The 18,898-nt window shown below is 34.2% G+C and overlaps 1 protein-coding gene across 3 annotated transcripts in view; it reads left to right on the forward strand.

The window, feature by feature from the left end:
• LOC102806631 (osmosensitive cation channel TMEM63C-like) overlaps positions 1 to 15,935 on the forward strand; it is a 42,658-nt gene extending 26,723 nt beyond the window's left edge. For all 3 annotated transcript variants that reach the window (XM_085492409.1, XM_085492414.1, XM_085492416.1), the window contains 15 exons: positions 368 to 479; positions 834 to 907; positions 1,455 to 1,535; positions 2,130 to 2,253; positions 3,007 to 3,140; positions 3,338 to 3,457; positions 3,958 to 4,016; positions 5,854 to 5,948; positions 6,486 to 6,679; positions 7,199 to 7,258; positions 8,016 to 8,178; positions 9,660 to 9,765; positions 10,382 to 10,549; positions 10,988 to 11,151; positions 12,089 to 15,935. In XM_085492409.1, the coding sequence (XP_085348535.1) occupies positions 368 to 479; positions 834 to 907; positions 1,455 to 1,535; positions 2,130 to 2,253; positions 3,007 to 3,140; positions 3,338 to 3,457; positions 3,958 to 4,016; positions 5,854 to 5,948; positions 6,486 to 6,679; positions 7,199 to 7,258; positions 8,016 to 8,178; positions 9,660 to 9,765; positions 10,382 to 10,549; positions 10,988 to 11,151; positions 12,089 to 12,271 (1,837 nt within the window). In that variant the 3' untranslated portion in view covers positions 12,272 to 15,935. The remainder of the gene's footprint in view (positions 1 to 367; positions 480 to 833; positions 908 to 1,454; positions 1,536 to 2,129; positions 2,254 to 3,006; positions 3,141 to 3,337; positions 3,458 to 3,957; positions 4,017 to 5,853; positions 5,949 to 6,485; positions 6,680 to 7,198; positions 7,259 to 8,015; positions 8,179 to 9,659; positions 9,766 to 10,381; positions 10,550 to 10,987; positions 11,152 to 12,088) is intronic.
• The last annotated feature ends 2,963 nt before the right edge of the window (positions 15,936 to 18,898 follow it).

An 18,898-nucleotide genomic window follows, 5' to 3' on the forward strand; every position in this document is an offset into this window, starting at 1 on the left:
TTGACAAATCACATTTTGTCACTCAATGCATTGTCATTCTTTTCAATTTCTGAGAATTTCATGCACAAAAAAGTCGATCTCCAACTGCCGTATGTATTGACATCATTGCGTGCTCACAACAAAAAAATGACTATCTCACACATGCTACCAGCTGACTTTCATACATAGAATTTCTATTCCATGATCGATCATACTTTAGTTGCTTCGTGTGTATGCATTCAGTCACTGATAAATTTCATTGTTAGTATGTATCATGTCTGTGTCATCGCATGCATGCATGTATCCAGAGCTGACTTGTGTCAAATTCTGCTTTGTCTATTTCTACTCTCTCTCTTTTTCTCATTCTGTCATGTCTTGTGATTGTTAGCTCACCGTTGCTATGGGTTCATACGGTGTTCTCGGTACTCTACCTTTGCATTGTGCTGGTATTCATGAGACACTTCACGATGCATCTACAACACAGAGAAGAACATGATATTGTAAGTCTGGGATGCTTTTTTTTTTTCTCTCGAAAAATCATTTCAATAATTTTAAAATTTATATTTCATATTGTTCTGCCCCACATACTAAAAGGGCAATTAAGGTTTTCATCAGATATCAGGCTGCTCTTGTATCTCAAAGTAATTGACGGCTTATATACTGCCCTCTAGTGGCAATGTACATTTTTTCATATCATATATATATATATATATATACCGCCCTCTAAGGCAGTATTTGTAGTTTGTTGAGCCAACTGATCAGAATAAACACAACTTTCATTTGTAAATCATTAAAGAAACTCAGTAGCATTCTTTGTTAGTTCATAAACTGATTTTTATTGCTTGATTATGCAGGTTACTCGTACACTATTTGTAGTCGGTATACCATTAGAAAGAACTGACCCAGCTTTGGTCAAGCAACATTTCCAGTAAGTGATTAAAAGCATTTTCTCCACAATGCACCTGTCACCTCACTCACAGTGTAATTGGTTACATTATGGCAGCAAATTTCAAACTTTATTATTTTTTAGAGGTTCAAAATAATTGTTTTCTCAATTTTTTACCACTCAATTGATTCACTTACCCGGTATGTATGGTCCAGTATTAAAGATGAACATTTCTGTTTGGTCGCTCGGTCTGGCAAGTATATTTAAGTTAATATGAAAAACTATGACCAAAATTTGAAAAGTGCACAACAAATTAACCCTTTAATTCAGGTATTAGTATCTGTGGAATTGAAATTTAGGTCATATGGATTTTTCATTATTTTATAGTTATAGATGCATCTCTTTAAAGAACTTCTGAAGTTATATAAATACCTAATAATGCTGTGATTTGATATTCATAGAAAAGTATTTTTGAGTTTTACGCTTTGATGAATACTTTATAGCTGTTGATTTACATACTGCTTCGACAGTCTTATAACGATTATAAATGTTGACAGTTATATAATTCTATGGGACTGTTTTATTGCAGGGAAGCTTATCCTGATGTAATCGTGACTGAAATTCAGTTTGCATATGATATCACAAAGTTGATGAAATTAGACAAGAAGAGGTAATATTTTGTTCTTTGAAGAGCAATGTTCTTACATGATGTAGTATAGGTGGAATAGGTTTTCACGTGCTCTGACAGTGCTTCTGTGTGATACCACTGATAGAATTACAGAATAATTGTGTGAAAGTTTACCAATGTCTTACAAACAGGAATATATTGATGACTATATTTTGTAATAGGTGAATGATTTTCCGTTCAACTGCGATATCTCGCGTATTGGGGGACTTAATGTCTACTGCAAAATTCAAACGATTTGATTTTGAACATGAACATGAATTCTGTAGCTCAAAGTCAAAAGACCAGGAATATTGTGTTTAGATACCTTTACTTCGTCGAAATTGATCATCATCAAATGTGTACAGCACATTATTTACAGTGGAAATATCCCCACACGATGTTTGACGCCACTGCGATGCTATGACCTTTGTTTTTTGTCATGTTTTTATGTTTGATTTACGGGATCTCGCAGTGATCGGAAAATGGTCTATTGCACGAAATAAACTGACCGGATTATTCTGTGTGACTATGATACATTTCTGAGTTTATATCAAGAAAATTAAAGTTATAAATTATAATATCATGTATGTATTTTAGACGTGATGCAGTTTCTTGTCGTTCACTGTGTGAAATTCAAACTCAAGTCAGTGGACTCCGCCCGACTTTAAGAGCTGATACATGTGGTCAAATTGGATGTTGTGATCAGTGTGGTGGACCCCATGTAAGTAGTTCATCTGTTTGACATATTATTCAATTCTACTCATGTGTAATATTCAATTCTTTTAATTCACGGTTTCTTCCTAATGACAAACACAGTGTTAAACCGGGATCTTGTTTTTTGTTTTCAACACGTAGTTGTAGCTTTGTTAATGCTCACCCTGGTTAAATCATAACTGGGAACACATGCCTTACTACTGGTGAACATTATATTGTAATATGTGTTATACAACATCCATGTAGTTTCATTGATAAAATGTAGTACCGGTATGTGTTAACATGTACTATTGTTATACTTGTATTTCCTTTCTTTGTTAACATATTAACATGTTTTCATTATACATCTGTCACCGTAAGTTACAGCGTGCTGTAATTTCACGAGGTATTTTCATCCTACCATATTAGGAAATGCGAATTCTAAATATGGAATGATTACGCGCGTAAACGTCCTCTAATAATAAAAACAAACATGGCTGCCACCAGAGTTTGAACGGACTCCACACAAAGAAGTTCACTTATTCTGTTCTAAACATTTTGGATTTCGGCATTCCCATGGTGTATCTTTGGAAGGAAAAGATGTATATTAATAAGGTTATTAAGAGAATACCTCAAGGTATGCACTCAGACAGTATGCCGCGCATCAATCTCTGCTGCTCGTCGGTTGATACTTCCGCTGTACTGTCTTTGTGCATACTTTGAGGTATCCTAGTAATAACCTCATAGTCTTGTTAACACTTGCTATTGTTGACACATACAGGTAGATGCTATAGAATACTACACTGAATTGGAAACTAAATATACTGATGAGAGTAATGAGGAGAGAAGAATAGCATACAGTAGTAACTTGGGAATGGCATTTGTAACTGTACATAATGAGAAAATAGCTGCCAAGTAAGTCATTTATCTTTATAGTCATTTGATTCATTTTTTATTGAAATGAAATCTTGTATTGTCAACATCCACTGTTTAAATTACTACATATTCCAAGAATTTGGTGTACGTATACCATAAATGTGCAGTAAATGGAGTTAAAATGTTCTTGTCTCCATCTTAACTGAAATTAATTTAATATAATGATAACTTTGTAGGATAGTACAAGACTATAAGACTCTGAAGACAACACCACCTACAATATCCAGTGTTAGTACTCAACTTAATTCTACTAGATGGAAACTAGATTACGCTCCATCTCCTGATAACATCAAGTGGTAAGATATGTCAACTATCAATCTGGTACACTTATCTATCAATCCGGTACACTGATGGTCTGTCTCAGACAATAGTTCTATCAAATTCTTCTCAGTATTTGCTCAGTAAAATACTTGGGCTTAACCCTGTGAATGCCAAAGTCAACTTCAGGGACTATCCACGGAATAGTTTCATTTATAGTCTGCTCTTTTTCATATGAAATTTTTTTGTATCAAAAACTAGAAGCAATGTGACAGTCTCATTTGGTTCAAAATTAAGATTGAATGCAGGAAATGACTTCCGTGGCAAAATGCACTATGTGTCAGCACTAGCAATTGCAATTTGCACTTACAAAAAAGAAAAAAGTCAGGAGAGACAACAGCGACATTCAATGTCCGAAACTGTTGCAGATTCAATGCAGTGAAAATGACAGAAAATGTGAACAACTTTAGCTGAATTTTACAGAAAAATTTATTAGATAATAAAGATATTTAGAGTTTGTTTTCATTCTCTATTCCAGGGAGAATCTGTCTATATCTCCAACCCAGTGGTGGCTGAGAGTTATACTAATAAATTCAAGTAAGTATTCTACATTGTCATATAATTTTATGCATACCAAAAGTGCATACTAAATTTATTATGGAATAAATAAATCCAACGTGATAGTATGTATCACCAGCCATGATACATGTATTAGTCCCCGTTCGAACGAAGTCCGAAAACGGGGACTTATAATTCGGTCTCCGTCCGTCCGTGTGTCAGTGCGTCTGTGTGTCCGTCCGGAGTCGTATCTCAGAATCCCTTGGACCGATCCCGTTCATTCTTTGCATGTGCCTAGTACTTTATGTGGGACATATGCACATGCAGTAGTTTAGCGATTTGATTCAAAATGGCTGACTGGCAGCCATCTTGTTTTTTGAAAATGTTGTATTTTGGACATGCTTTGTCAGTTTTCATTCAAACTTGGTACATAGATTATACATGTTAGGATACATGTCCATGATGATTTATTTCACAATTGGATCAAAGATGGCCGACTGGCAGCCATCTTGTTTTTTGAAAATGTAATATTTTGGACATGCTTTGTCAGTTTTCATTCAAACTTGGTACATAGATTATACATGTTAGGATACATGTCCATGATGATTTATTTCACAATTGGATCAATTGGATGTTTTTTGAAAATGTAATATTTTGGACATGCTTTGTCAGTTTTCATTCAAATTTAGTACATAGATCATACAAGTTAGGATACATGTCCCCGACCGTCCGTGAGTTCCTGAGTCTGTCCATCCGTCCGACCGTCCGTGTGTCCGTCCGTCTGTATGTGCGTCAGTCTGTCCGTCATATTTTAGAATCCTGTGAACCGATTCCGTTCATTCTTTGCATGTGCCTAGTACCTTATGTGGGACATATGCACATGCAGTAGTTTAGCGATTCGATTCAAAATGGCCGACTGGCAGCCATCTTGTTTTTTGAAAATGTCATATTTTGGACATTGTCAGTTTTCATTCAAACTTGGTACACAGATTATACATGTTAGGATACATGTCCATGACGATTTATTTCACAATTGGATCAAAGATGGTTGACTGGCAGGCATCTTGTTTTTGTTTTTTTATGCGGTATCTTGGACGTGCTCTGTCAGTTTTCATTCAAATTTGGCACATACATGTACTTTATACATGTTAGGATGCATGTCCATGACAATTTGTTTCAAAATCTGGTCAAGGATGGCCGATTGACAGCCATCTGACTTTTTGGCCTTACTACTATATTTCCACAATTTATGTACCATTTTCATTCGTATTTGGCAACATCATACATATCAGTGTGTTTCATAATCAGATCAAAGATGGCCGAATAACGGCTGTTTTTATTTTGGCCATATTACTATGACATGAAACACGTGTTTTGATGTAAATAAACAATCTGTTGTATACGCCACGTGGAACTCAAGTTTCAAGGACACACTCGCGACAACCCCTCCGCTTTAATATGACGAGCACAAAGAGAACTTAACGGGGACTGTGTCATTTTCAATGACTTGTGTTTATTATTGCCTCATCACTTTACCTTAATTGGTAGATTATATTTATCAAATGTGCATTTTGTTTTATGTACATTAATTACCATATGCTTGTGCAAATCTGATTCGGCAGATGTTTTAGAAATGCTTCCAATCAGATCTATGAAAATTACCTAAGTTGAATGCACAACCTATCGATAGAAACATACGCAGGTTTGGTGTGGTGCGTTTTGTATGATGACTGAACTGGTCTTTTAATGCTACCTGCATGTGATTTCTAATTGCAAGTAATGGTTCCAAAATTGCGGACAGAATTTTGGGCCATGTAACTGTACTCCTAATGCAGATTTGACTTAAATGTTGCTGTGTTTTACATTGTTATTTCAGTATTGTTTGTACTGCTCTTCTTTCTGACAACACCAGCTGTTATCTTAGCTGGTTTAGATGATATCAACTATCAGAAGGCGTTTGAAAACTTACATGTGAGTATATAGAGAAGAGAATAATACATTTACAAAATTATCGCCGTTTTTGCCAACCAGTTTTTTTTTTGAAATTTACAGATAATTTATGCTGTTGTAATAAGTAGTAACAAATATGAAGAAATTTCGCAAATGTTTGCAGTAATATTAACACACCTTAGAAATTATGTCTTGAAACTTTTCTGATTTCTGCATTAAAGTATGCACTCTTTAATGATAACTTAATTAATACCTCCATTCAGTCGGCAGAAACTTGATACCCCCACATGATGTGCTCATGCATTCATTCTATGATCCGATTCAAGATGTGAGACTGAGAAATTTTAGTTCTAAAAGTTGCACCAAAATCACTCATACCGATCGTTGTCTGTTACATGCCTGGCCCTGTTTTGCATTCACGCTTCAAAAGATGCATGAATTTTTTTTTATTGTAATCAACTTTATACATAAATTTTATCCAGGAATACCAGAATATAATCATAAACTCACGTTTCTGTAATGCATGTAATACATACTGATATTTTACATTTTTTACAGTCACCATTTGTGTCTCAGTTCTTACCAACTCTGTTACTGTGGACGTTAGCTGCTCTCTTACCCGTGCTGGTATATTGGTCAAGCTCCTTTGAAGCACATTGGACTAAGACAGATGAAAACCACATTGTCATGAGAAAAACGTTTTTCTTTCTTCTCTTTATGCTGCTTATTTTACCATCTCTAGGACTTACCAGGTGCAAATTATAATAAATTATGCATTATGTTTCCATATAGGATATATTTTATTATCATAATATAAACCTCGGATATTTTATTTTAGTCTAAGTTCACCAATCATGAGTAATTTTTTTTTTGCATAAATATATGAGTAATGCGCTGAACTTGTATACTTAAATATGTATTTATGCAAATGTGCACTCTAGCATGTGAATGCTGTTTAGTGATTAATATTGGTATTCAATAATGATATTTGTACCATTCTCAGATTATGGAATTTTTAATTTCAAGCAATGTTTTTGAACTACGAATAAACACACAAGCTTGCCAATATGGAACATGTTAAGTATGTAGTTGTCTGACTGCATACACAAACCAGGAAGTTCTGGATAACCGTTTGGTAGCATGTACAATGAAAACAAGTTCACTGTTTGTCTTAGGGAAACCCCCAGTGAAATATTCATTTGCACAATCAAATGCATGTTCTGCAGTATTTATACTGATCGATTCATGTCATTGTTACTTTCTGATTACAGTGCTCAAGCTTTTTTTGAATGGTCTCTGAGTAATGAAGAATCTATCAAAATGCGATGGAAGTAAGTGTTGTATTGCACACATTGGCCATCATTATCATAAACAAAATTTATGTTGTTTTTGAATTGAATTTTTAGCTCCGCTGTCGACTTTGCCGAGCGGAGCTTATCATATGAGTGATTGTCCGTCGTCCGTGTCAATGTTTTACTTTTTCGACTTCTTCTTGAAAACTACAAGCCTGAATGCTTTGATACTTGGTGTATATGCACCTTGGGTAAACCTCTCTTAGATTTGTTCATTTCATAATGATATCTTCAATTCTCTAATTTTGGTGAATATTTTTGTCATTTTTGGTAAAAAGGGATATTTTCAACATTTTCAACTTCTTGTTAAAAACCAAAAGTCCAATTGCTTTGATATTACGGTACATATATAGGTACTACATGTGAACCTCTCTCAGATTTGTTCATTTTGTGATGATATCTTCAATTCTCTAATTTTGGTTAACATTTTTGGTAAAAAGTGATATTTTCGAATTCTTGTTGCTTTGATACCATGCATATTGTTCCTTTTCTAATGTTATCTTCAGTTTTTCAATTGAAATGTGCATTACTAACAGCGGAGCTATCTCAGCCAACAGTTATCTCTATTATAACATCTCTATTTACCAAGATGTAACATCCTCCTTTACTGAATAAATTACAGTGCTTTACAATACCATGACTTGAAACTACTAAAAATTTATATGAATTATAAGAAACTGTAGAAATTCCCCTCTCCTTAATTAATGCTCTAAACTATTTATGTTTGTGTTTCTAGTTGTATATTTTTACCCGACAATGGTGCATTCTTTGTCAACTATGTCATCACCTGTGCATTAGCTGGCACTGCTTTAGAAATTATTAGACTGCCGGAATTGATCTATTATGGGTGCAATATGCTATGGACAAAGTCTGAAGCTGAGAAGATCACCAAACGAAGGGTGAGTTTATAATAATGACAACTTCAACTAAAATATGTTCTGTGCATTGTATATGCTGCGATATAATTGCAAATATTCATCCTCCTAGCCAATCACCACCAGACTACATTCAAATGAATGTCTAATGGAATTCTTTGCTGAAATTATGAGTAATAGACACTTTCTCCATTAACATCTATATCGTAGAGGTATAAAAAAAGATGCATGCATGATTTTGTATGTTTTCTCAGTGGAGTTCATGGAGTTTTTGACTCCCGTGTGCGAAGCACACAATGGGAGTCTTTGCAGTTACCCTGTCTGTATATGTGTATGTGTGTGTGTGTATGTGTGTCCTTCTTGTCCACTGATATCTCAAGAACCATACATCGTTTTTTGATGAAACTTGGTGTATAGATGCTCTGGGCCAATGCGCTGATTTGATTAGGTTTTGGTAGAAATCCATGCATATTAATTACCTAATTTGCATGATAATTAGCTCATTTTTAGCTGTTCCATGACTGTTCCACTGATATCTAAAGAACTACTTATTGGATTATGATGAAACTTGGTTCATAGATGCTTTGAACTAATGCCAGGTTTTGATTAGTTTTGGGTGAAAATCTGTGCACATTAATTACCTAATTTGCATAATGATTAGTAAATTTTCGGCTTTTCCACTGATATCTCAACTACTAATCATCACATATCAATGAAACTTAGTACCTAGATGTCATAGGACACTGCACAGACCTACCGGTAGTAGTTTTTAGGGTAATATCAGTACATACTAATTACCTAATTTGCATAATAAATTAATTTTCAACTTTTGATATTTCAAGTAGTAAGCATTACATTTCAATGAAACATGGTACATAGATACTCAAGGACTATGCAGAGATCGATTGTTTTGGGATAAATATTTGTGCATATGAATCACCTAATTTGCATAATTAGTTAATTTTCGGATTTTCACGTATATCTCAAGTACTAATCATCACATTTCAATGAAACTTGGTACATAGATCCTCTAGGACTATGCAGAGATCTGATTAGTTTTGGGGTAAATAATTATATATATTAATTAACTTATTTGCATAATTATTTAATTTTCAGCTTTTTCACTGATATCTCGAGTACCGGTACTTATCATCACCTTTAAATGAAACTTTGTACATAGATGCTCTAGAACAATGTACAAATATGATCAGTTTTGGGTTAAAATCTGTTCATATAAATTCCCTAATTAGCCTAATAATTCATAATTGTTCTGATCACATTTCAATGAAACTTGATACATAGATGGTCTGTTACATTGCGCAGACCTTATTAGTTTTACACTCTGTTCATTTTAATTTTCTGATTTGCATAATTAGTTTTCAGTTTTTCCATCAATATCTCAAGTACAAGTAATTTTGAATTAATTTTTACTGTGTCTCTAATACTCTCAGCACACAGAAGTTCTTTCTAAGCTTTCTTTGATTATTGCTGTTGTTTCTGTACAGGAGTTGGCTTATGAATTCCAGTTTGGTATACAGTATGCCTGGATGTTGTGTATATTTACTATTGTAGTTGTCTATGGTATCACCTGTCCTCTCATTGTACCATTTGGTGAGTATATTTGTTTATCAGTTCTGACTTTAGTTTTTTTGCAGATTCCTCAATAGTTTTCTCATGTGTTATCTCCCTCCTGTCCACTAGAATTGCCATTTTCATTGAATCTCATGTCCACTGGCTGGGACTGGTATACTTCCATAAAACCTTATGTTCATTGAGACTAGTACAAGAACCACCTGTTCACTGGGACTGACACCTTTCCCATATGTGTCATTTACCCTAGCTCCTATCTATTTTTCACACTTTTATTGTCCACTCAGACTGGCACTTTCATTATAAAAACCACCAGTCCCATATTTGGCGTTTGCCCTCCTGTCCCACATGTGGTATTCCTCCTCCTATCACCTTTGTGTTTGCGTCCTTTGTCCACTAGGGTACTGTAAAATCTGTATTAAAAGCCGCGGCTTCTATTAAAATGGTACAATGCAACAGAGGGGATGCGGCTTCTATTAGAGCATCTACACATATGAGAAATGATGAATTTTTGGGTCTCAATTGTTAAAAAAGAATGGGTGTGGCTTCTATTAGGGATGCGGCTTTTAGGTAGTACTTTTATAGAACTGTTCCTATGAGAATGCTAAGTAAAATAATTGCTTGATATTATTTACAGGTTTGCTGTATATGGTGTTGAAACATATGGTAGATAGATACAATATCTATTTTGCTTATGCGCCCTCTCGAATTGATAAAGGAATACACAATTCAGCTGTCAACTATGTCATCATCTCGGCAGTATTTTTGCAATGTTCTATACTATTCTTCTCTGTCATCAGACTAGGTATGTTATTGCTTTCAGAGATAACGTCAGTTTTTTCTGGCTTAATATGCTTAACTGTGGATATGTAACAACCATATAAACCATTGCTACATACTGATACAAACTTGTATTTCTAAAGAAGCAATAATTTATATTATTATTATTTATCTTGTCTTGAAATATATACCCTAAGCTGCTAAGATGAGATTTTTACATTCAGTGTTTGATATATTAAAATACCATGATAATATGTAAAAGTGCATTGTCAGATTTATTTGCATATGCAATTTTAAAAGAGCAAATTGTGTACATTAAGTATACTTTAATGCAACACAATTTGGTATAGAATGGGAAGTATTTGTGATTTAGAACATAGCAATAAGAACATTCAACTCAAAGGATTCTTTGTCAAGTTTTGTGTGTTAATAACATACAAATTTCTCTTATATGTGCTTTCAGGTTCTCTGGATCCAAGGACTATTGTATCTGCTGTTGTACTTATATTAATTTTAGGTCTGCTTATAGCAAAGACCTGTTTCAATCTGTGGATGGGTTTTATACCCCATGCATATGAGGAATTTACTAATCTAGAAGAACCAGTATCTCAAGAGGAGGAACCCACTGTGAGTAGTCTGTCTTGTTGTGACTGTATTCATTACTACAGTGTTTCAGATTGTAGTCTTGAAATAAGGAAATGTTGAGTTCAGTTGAATTGAAAAACAGTAGAGAAACCTACAGTGTCTTTATTAGTTCCATTTCGATTCAGTCCAAAAACAGAGACTTGTGTTTTGACCTCCATGTGTCCATCTATGCATCTCCGACTGTATCTTGGACATGCCTATAATCCGATCACATTCAAACTTCACAAATACATCATATATCTTGGGCGACATATGATTTTATTTCATGATCAAATTCAAGATGACCAAATAGCAGAAATGCTAGAAATTCATCAAAATCAAACATTTATGCCATTCCGGAACCAGACCTTCGTAGTGTATGGTCACATGTCATTCAAACTTACATTGAACATTATAGGGCTTTGTTGCATGTCATTTTGATCGGTTTCAAAATGGCTGACATTTTTATTTTAATGGAAGTTCTGGAACTTTATCTCAGACATGTCCTTACTGTGTTCATTCAAACTTTACATATACTACACATTGCATGTGTGCGTATTTATTTGGTTATCGGATTCAAGTTGGTTGTATATTAAAAATTAGTCAAAAACAAGCATTAATTTCTGCAATTTTGGTTCCTGGTCATGCATAGACAGATTTTGTTCAATATTGGTAGATACATTGAACTTTATGGAACCTTAATGCATGTCACTTTGTTGTCAGATCAGACTCAAAATGGCCGACTGGTGTCTGACTGGTTTGTTTAGTAAATGCAATTTTGTCATATCTCAGGCATATCTCCGACATAATTCTGACTGTTCATGTTAAAACTTTATATATTTCTTAAGCTTGAGAACTCACAAGGACTATGTAATGTAATCTAGTTGAAATTCAACATATCATGTTTTTCCAGGGTAATAATTTTTTTTTCATCTTGCAGAATTTTGTACCGGGTGTACTTTACGAGCCGAATTCCAAAACTGAAGAAATTGATGATGGCCTTCGTCATGGTGCTCCACCCCGCCTTGCTTATGGTGCAACCTCCACTGCTGCCTCTGATTATGGGTCATCAGACATCTCCACAAAAGAAAAAGCCCCGCTGGCAGAGAATATTGAACAATGAGAAAAAGAAACAATATAACAATGCTGGTACTAATTTCAGCATGGCATCAGCCAATCGAGATGCTGAAATGTTTGAGTTACAGACGTGTAGACGTTCAAAAATGTATCAAGTTACACAATTAGGGCGTGGTTTTGCAAAAGTGGGCGTGGTTTCTAAAATGTTCAATGTTTGTAACTCGATGCCCAAAACTCAAACCATTCAAAATCTCTTCAGTATCTGTTACAACCACTGATTACTCATAAGTGATTGAACTTTTTAATTATATCCACAATGTTTATGCTCAGATGGTTTGTCTAGGAGCCACAAATTAAGGCTAACCTAAAATTTAACAGGTTTAACAGATGGAGTAAGTATCAGTTTTCAAAAAAACATCAAATATAATTTTAAAAAAATATCAAAGACATGTATTATAAGTACAATGTAATGCTTTTCTCAATACTATAATCAATGGAAATTAAATTTGTAGTGGGCTTCTGCAAATTAATAAAGAAGTATTTTGCGCAATATGACGCATAAAATAATACCCATAATCCTTTATTCAATGTGGCTGTTTAAAATATTACCCATAATCCTGGCTCAGTATTCAATATGGCTGCATCAAGTAATACCCATAATTTTTTGTTTAATATTCAATATGGCTGTATAGAATAATACCCATAATCCTTTGCTTGATACTCAATATGGCCACATGAAATGAAACTCGCATTCCTTTGCTCAGTATTCAATATGGCCGCATAAATGAAACCCATAATTAATCAATCAATTAAATATATATAGCGCCAGTATGCATAACATAAAAGATGTTATAGCTAAGCCACACTAAATGCATTTGAGACTAAGTAAGTCTATAGTTTGTCTTAATCCTTCGCTCAATGTTTCAATATGGCTGCATGAAAATTACATTTCTTTGCATGGTGTAAAATTTTAAAACAAAGCAATAGTAACTGATTTGATATTTGAGAATAGAAGTATGTTTGTATATTTGGAAGTATTTTAAATTGTGTGATGTGTATTACTTAACTTGTATTTTACTATACACCATCACAGAGACAGAAACAAATCAGAACATAAATTTTGGAAGCATGCAGAATTACGTAAGAATTTTCCACCCATATCTGTCAGTGAAATTTACTCTTAATAAAAAATATGCTACTAGCACATACTGGCATCTATGTTCAATTCAGCAGGACTGAGAAATTTACTGCAGAACAGCTGTATGGTGATTGCTGAATACCGTTGACAGTCTTGCTGTGACTTGTTTCCAACTTGTAAAATATAATTGTTTACGTGAAGAATTTGAAAGCTTCCCTATAATATAGGCTACTTTATATCTGTGTGATTGTGTTTTGTGTATAGAAAAGTGATATATTTATGGAGTGACCGCGACAAATGAACTGAGTCTGTGGAAATTAGAGATATGTACATATATACAGTAATTATATATAGAAATATACAAGAGTTTATTTATTCCTGAAGACTTGTGTTTTGTGATATTATTTTGTATGTTTTTATTACATGTTGATTATTTGAAACTTATCTTTTTAACAGCGGTATACTGTTCCCATTTGAGAAGCACAGAAGAAAGTCATTACTATTAACACGTTTATTTGTTTTTATGTCTATGCAATGTGTACGCCCACAACAATAATCTCATTCATTAACATGCTGTCCCACATTTTTACACGATTCTTTGTATCAAAAAACTTGAATCAACATTATTTGTTGTCAAATATCAACTATGTGTTTGTCATATTCAACTCAGTTGTTTGATTTAATCTGTGTACCGCATTGTACCTCCTTACATATGTTCGGCAGATTAACTTTGTACCTAATATGCTATATATATTTTGGTAAGGGCTCGTTGAAGAAAAGTTGATAATTTCTTCAATTTTGGTATCAAAGGTATTGATAATGGAACATTGGGAAAAATGTTCTGTTTTTAGCTCCGCTGTCGACTTTGTTGAACGGAGCTTATCATATGAGTGATTGTCTGTCGTCGTCCGTGTCAATGTTTTACTTTTTCAACTTCTTCTTGAAAACTACAAGCCTGAATGCTTTGATACCTTGGGTGGACCTCTCTTAGATTTGTTCATTTCATGATGATATCTTCAATTCTCTAATTTTGGTGAATATGTTTGTCATTTTTGGTAAAAAGGGATATTTTCAACTTCTTGTTGAAAACCGCAAGTCCAATTGCTTTGATATTACATATATAGGTACTACATGTGGACCTCTCTCAGATTTGTTCATTTTGTAATGATATCTTCAATTCTCTAATTTTGGTGAATATTTTTGTCATTTTTGGTAAAAAGTGATATTTTCGACTTCTTGTTAAAAAGCACAAGTCCAACCGCAATTCTGATTGCTTTGATACTACATATATAGGTACTACATGTCGACCTCTTTCAGATTTGTTAATTTCGTGGTGATATCTTCAATTACTTAATTTTGATGATTATTTTTGTCATTTTTGGTGAAAAGTGATATTTTTGAATTCTTGTTGAAAACAGCAAGTCCCGTTGCTTTGATACTATACTTATTGTTCATTTTCTAATGATATCTTCTGTTCTTTAATTGAAATGTGCATTGCTAACAGCGAAGCTATCTCAGCCAACAGGCTGCTTTTGTATCTTCATATACCCCTTGAAGTCAATTTCAGGCACCATTCACAAAATAGTTTCATTTATAGTCTGCTCTTTTCCGCATGCAGTGTTACGAAAATTTCAAATTTATTGATCAAATAGTAGAAGCAATTTTGTGCTTTTGGTCTGAAATTAACATTGAATTCAATAACTGGAAATGTGAACAAATTTATCCAAATTTTAGCAGCAAAAAAAATTTGGCACTCGAATAGTTCAGAGCCTGTTCAACTAAGGGAAAGTTCAAGATTCTCTGTCAGTATCTATTGGTGAGAGCTGAACTTGTCAGTTAACAAAGAACCATTTTTTTTTTTTATTTATTTATTTATTCATTTCTGTCAGTTCACAATGTGCAATAAATGTATTTACAGAAAGTGATGTTCAGTTTAGTGCATGAAACAGGATTATATACAGATTTGTTTGTGTATCTATTATATGACTATGTATGTTTTTGTGCCATGTACTTATTATTGACAGCATTTTGAATATTTAATCAACTGAAATATTGTAATTGCATTTCGCATGAAGAGACTTGATTGTTCATAACTATCGTGTTTTGATGTAGGGTGGAGGCATAGTTCGGTGGATGTGGGATGCATAGTTTGGTGGATGTGGGATGCATAGTTCGGTGGATGTGGGATGCATAGTTTGGTGGATGTGGGATGCATAGTTCGGTGGATGTGGGATGCACTGGTGGAGTCAATACACTTGATATATTCTATATAGATTTTTAAAGAAGATCATACAGTCTGCATTTGTTAAATCTGGAGAGGCTTATTATCCATGCTGATGTTATCCAGTTTCCTCCTCTAAATATATTTCTAGTCTAGCTACTAGAGATATAGGTGTCATGTCCATGCTCCCCTACACCCACTTCCTCCCCCCCCTACAGGAATACTGTGTAGATGGTAGTCAGTATTATGTATTATACTGTGAATAATGAGGAATGTAGAAATGTGTGCTGTCACAATAGGGAATTGTATTAAACTTTGTGTTTAACTGTCAATAAAAGCAATTAAAAAGTAGGTTTCATTGTTTTGTTTATTTACAATACTACAGTCACATTTAGATGATCAGAGGGTGGCACAATGGTGAAGCTTGTAATTATTGCAATGCCAGAAAAATAAATGAGTTTTTCAAAATAAAAGAAAATATTGGTTGCAGACTTTACTCCCAAAATTCATTTTGGCTGTAGTATTTATTGTGTTTCAGACACAGTAAAAAACTGGGATTTGTTAATTATCCCTTGTACAACCTCCATGTACCGAGACCAATCTCATTTTTTACATTGTGCAAACATCATTCATCTTTAGATACTTTTACACATTCATTTGTTTCAAAAATGCGTTAAAATCGAGCATTTTTGTCGAACTGGATTTTTGACAAATTATACTTTGCACATCATTATTTTTGAGAACGGGTTAAACATGGCCATCTAGTGTCCATTTTTTTTTAATTAAAGTAGTTCCTGGGATACCTGTGACATGCCGAGACTGCACATGTTCAAACTTCACATTTACATCACATATATGTACAAGCAATCGTTCATGATGAAATACAAAATGGCTTTTATTTTAGTTACAATATTGCATCAAAATCGAGCATTTATGCGATTGTTCATGAACAGGTTTTGTTCAATCTTGGTATATGCATTGAACATGACGAAACCTTGGAGCACGTCAAAAATATCCGCCAAAGCCAAATTGAAGATAAGAAAATCGAAGTTGGAGTGAAAACGTCTGTAGTAAATGCTGGCGACCAACACATTTTGCTGGATCCGTCACTGAAGTAGATTGAGTCCAGTCCCAGTAGTTTGACGACAACGACGATGGTGTAATTCTAAATATTGAAGCAAACAAAAGCAAATTAGCTATTTAGAATACCCATTTGTGCAATACAATGGAACTACTGACCACGTTCCATGGTAATACCATCCTCCAACTCTGTGTGGGATTGTTTGGCTGAGATAAATGGTACTTGACATTTATTTGTTACCAAGTGTTTAGTGATTGTATAGTTGTTCAATCTCTTCGTTTATTCTCGCTAAGTTCTGTTGAATATGACAGTTTCATTTATATATCTTTGACATTTTTATTAATTCCGAGCAATTTTGAGTGATCGTTGGTTATTACATGTCCGTAATGATACATGTACTATTATTCCCAACAAACAGTGTCAATGCAAGGAATGGGCGATTTTATAAGAAAGGTTGACTTTTGGAACTAGGTAATTTTAGATTCCATTCCGTTTTGTGACTCTAGGCGACTGTAAATGTTTGCGCTACCTGCTTTCATGCGTCTTGACACATTGTAATTGTACTATAATGCTGAATTTATTGTTCATTTACGTTCATGTCAGTTGATATCTCGTGCGCGCACGCTATATATATATTTATACGAATACATTTAGTGATATTACCACACGAATCGCTCCTCTTTGTGTCGTTTCTTGTTGCGATTCCCTTGTTTGAGTTGGGGTCAACGGAAAGATTTGCGTCTGTCCGTCATCCGACTTTCGATTTAAACTCGGTCGTAACACGTATTATAGTACCACGTGTCATTCGGACACCGCAACACACTACATGATCAACACTTTGATAACTACATAAAAAGTAAAGAAACAAAAAGCATAAAGAAAAAAATAAGATAAAAATGTTTATACAAGGAATGTGTTATATGCATATGTATCAACAACACTCTGGTTAGGTTGTATTCGGGTCACGGAATAATATAAAATACTTGATTTGATTTTTTAATTTTGGAACGCTGGGTCGTTTCCTCCTTTTGATTCGGTCTCGCGGGAGTACAATGAAGAACCGAGATTTAAAAATCGAACCTAGTCTAGATCTTGTCATGTAAACTTGAATAACTTTCTGGTCGGTGAATTGTAACCGCAGCGATTCATTATGCGCCATTGAAACTATTTCCCTGTGGCGAAACGAAATGAAACCAATCAGTTCCAATTCTTTTCTTTTTTTCCAATTCAAATCCATACTCGTTTTAGACGGTATCCTATACATAAATGGCGTTACCCTACAACTGTGATAAATGAAAACCCACATGTCCCCAATCACGACAAATTCGCAACCTGTGTAATACATTTGCATAATTTAACCATGAAAAATTACATCAAATTAACACAGATAAAAATTAGAGCCCTGAGGGATATTCGTTATTGCTTGCAAACAGATATGTTGTTTGTAACTGCACTGATACGAATCGTGGCATTTTCAGTTGAAAACTAACTAACAGTCGATAGAAATCCTCGGTGGCAAAAAGATTACCCTAAATTAGAGACTATATATACGCTGTTTCTTGACAGTTAGAAATAGTATATTAGTATCTTAATTTAGTTTTGTCCAATATCAATCGTAAGATGTTTCGATGCTTATCGGAGAATTCAACTCTCAATCCAATCCAAGTTCCATGCAATCTAGTATCCAATATCCATCTAAAACTTCGATAATTATTGGAGAATTCGAGAAATTCGTTGTCAGGCTAGATTTCTATGCTATCTAATATCGATCTACTAAACATTGATTAAATGTGGCAATGTGAAATGTCTCCCTCTATCCGCTGTAAACAGTTTTATCTTAACTCTAGGGCCAATCTGTATTACTGTTTTATTCTCTCGCTTATGACCATACCACAATAGTCCGGCCGTAGATTGTTAAAGGTGAATAGAGACCCTATGTAAAATCACATAAAAACGTTACATACTATAGTAAATAGTAATTTCAAATGTTTTTATGTAAAAGACATAGCGTTGTGTATACCATACTTTCCTCAATGATCACGAGTCTATACTGCCCTCAGCGATACACTTCAACCATATCTGACGTCAGTTGTGCACATAGGATGTCCACAGGCCTCATTCCACAAACGATTGATCAAAGTTGCTTTCACAAATATGTGAAACATCACTCGCAGAATAAAATAAAAACCTATAATTGTTTATCATTGTTTTCGTGAAATGTGAAATATTAAAA

Source organism: Saccoglossus kowalevskii, chromosome 2, assembly GCF_978046115.1.
Source record: "Saccoglossus kowalevskii chromosome 2, keSacKowa6.1, whole genome shotgun sequence".
Taxonomy (NCBI): Eukaryota; Metazoa; Hemichordata; class Enteropneusta; family Harrimaniidae; genus Saccoglossus; species Saccoglossus kowalevskii.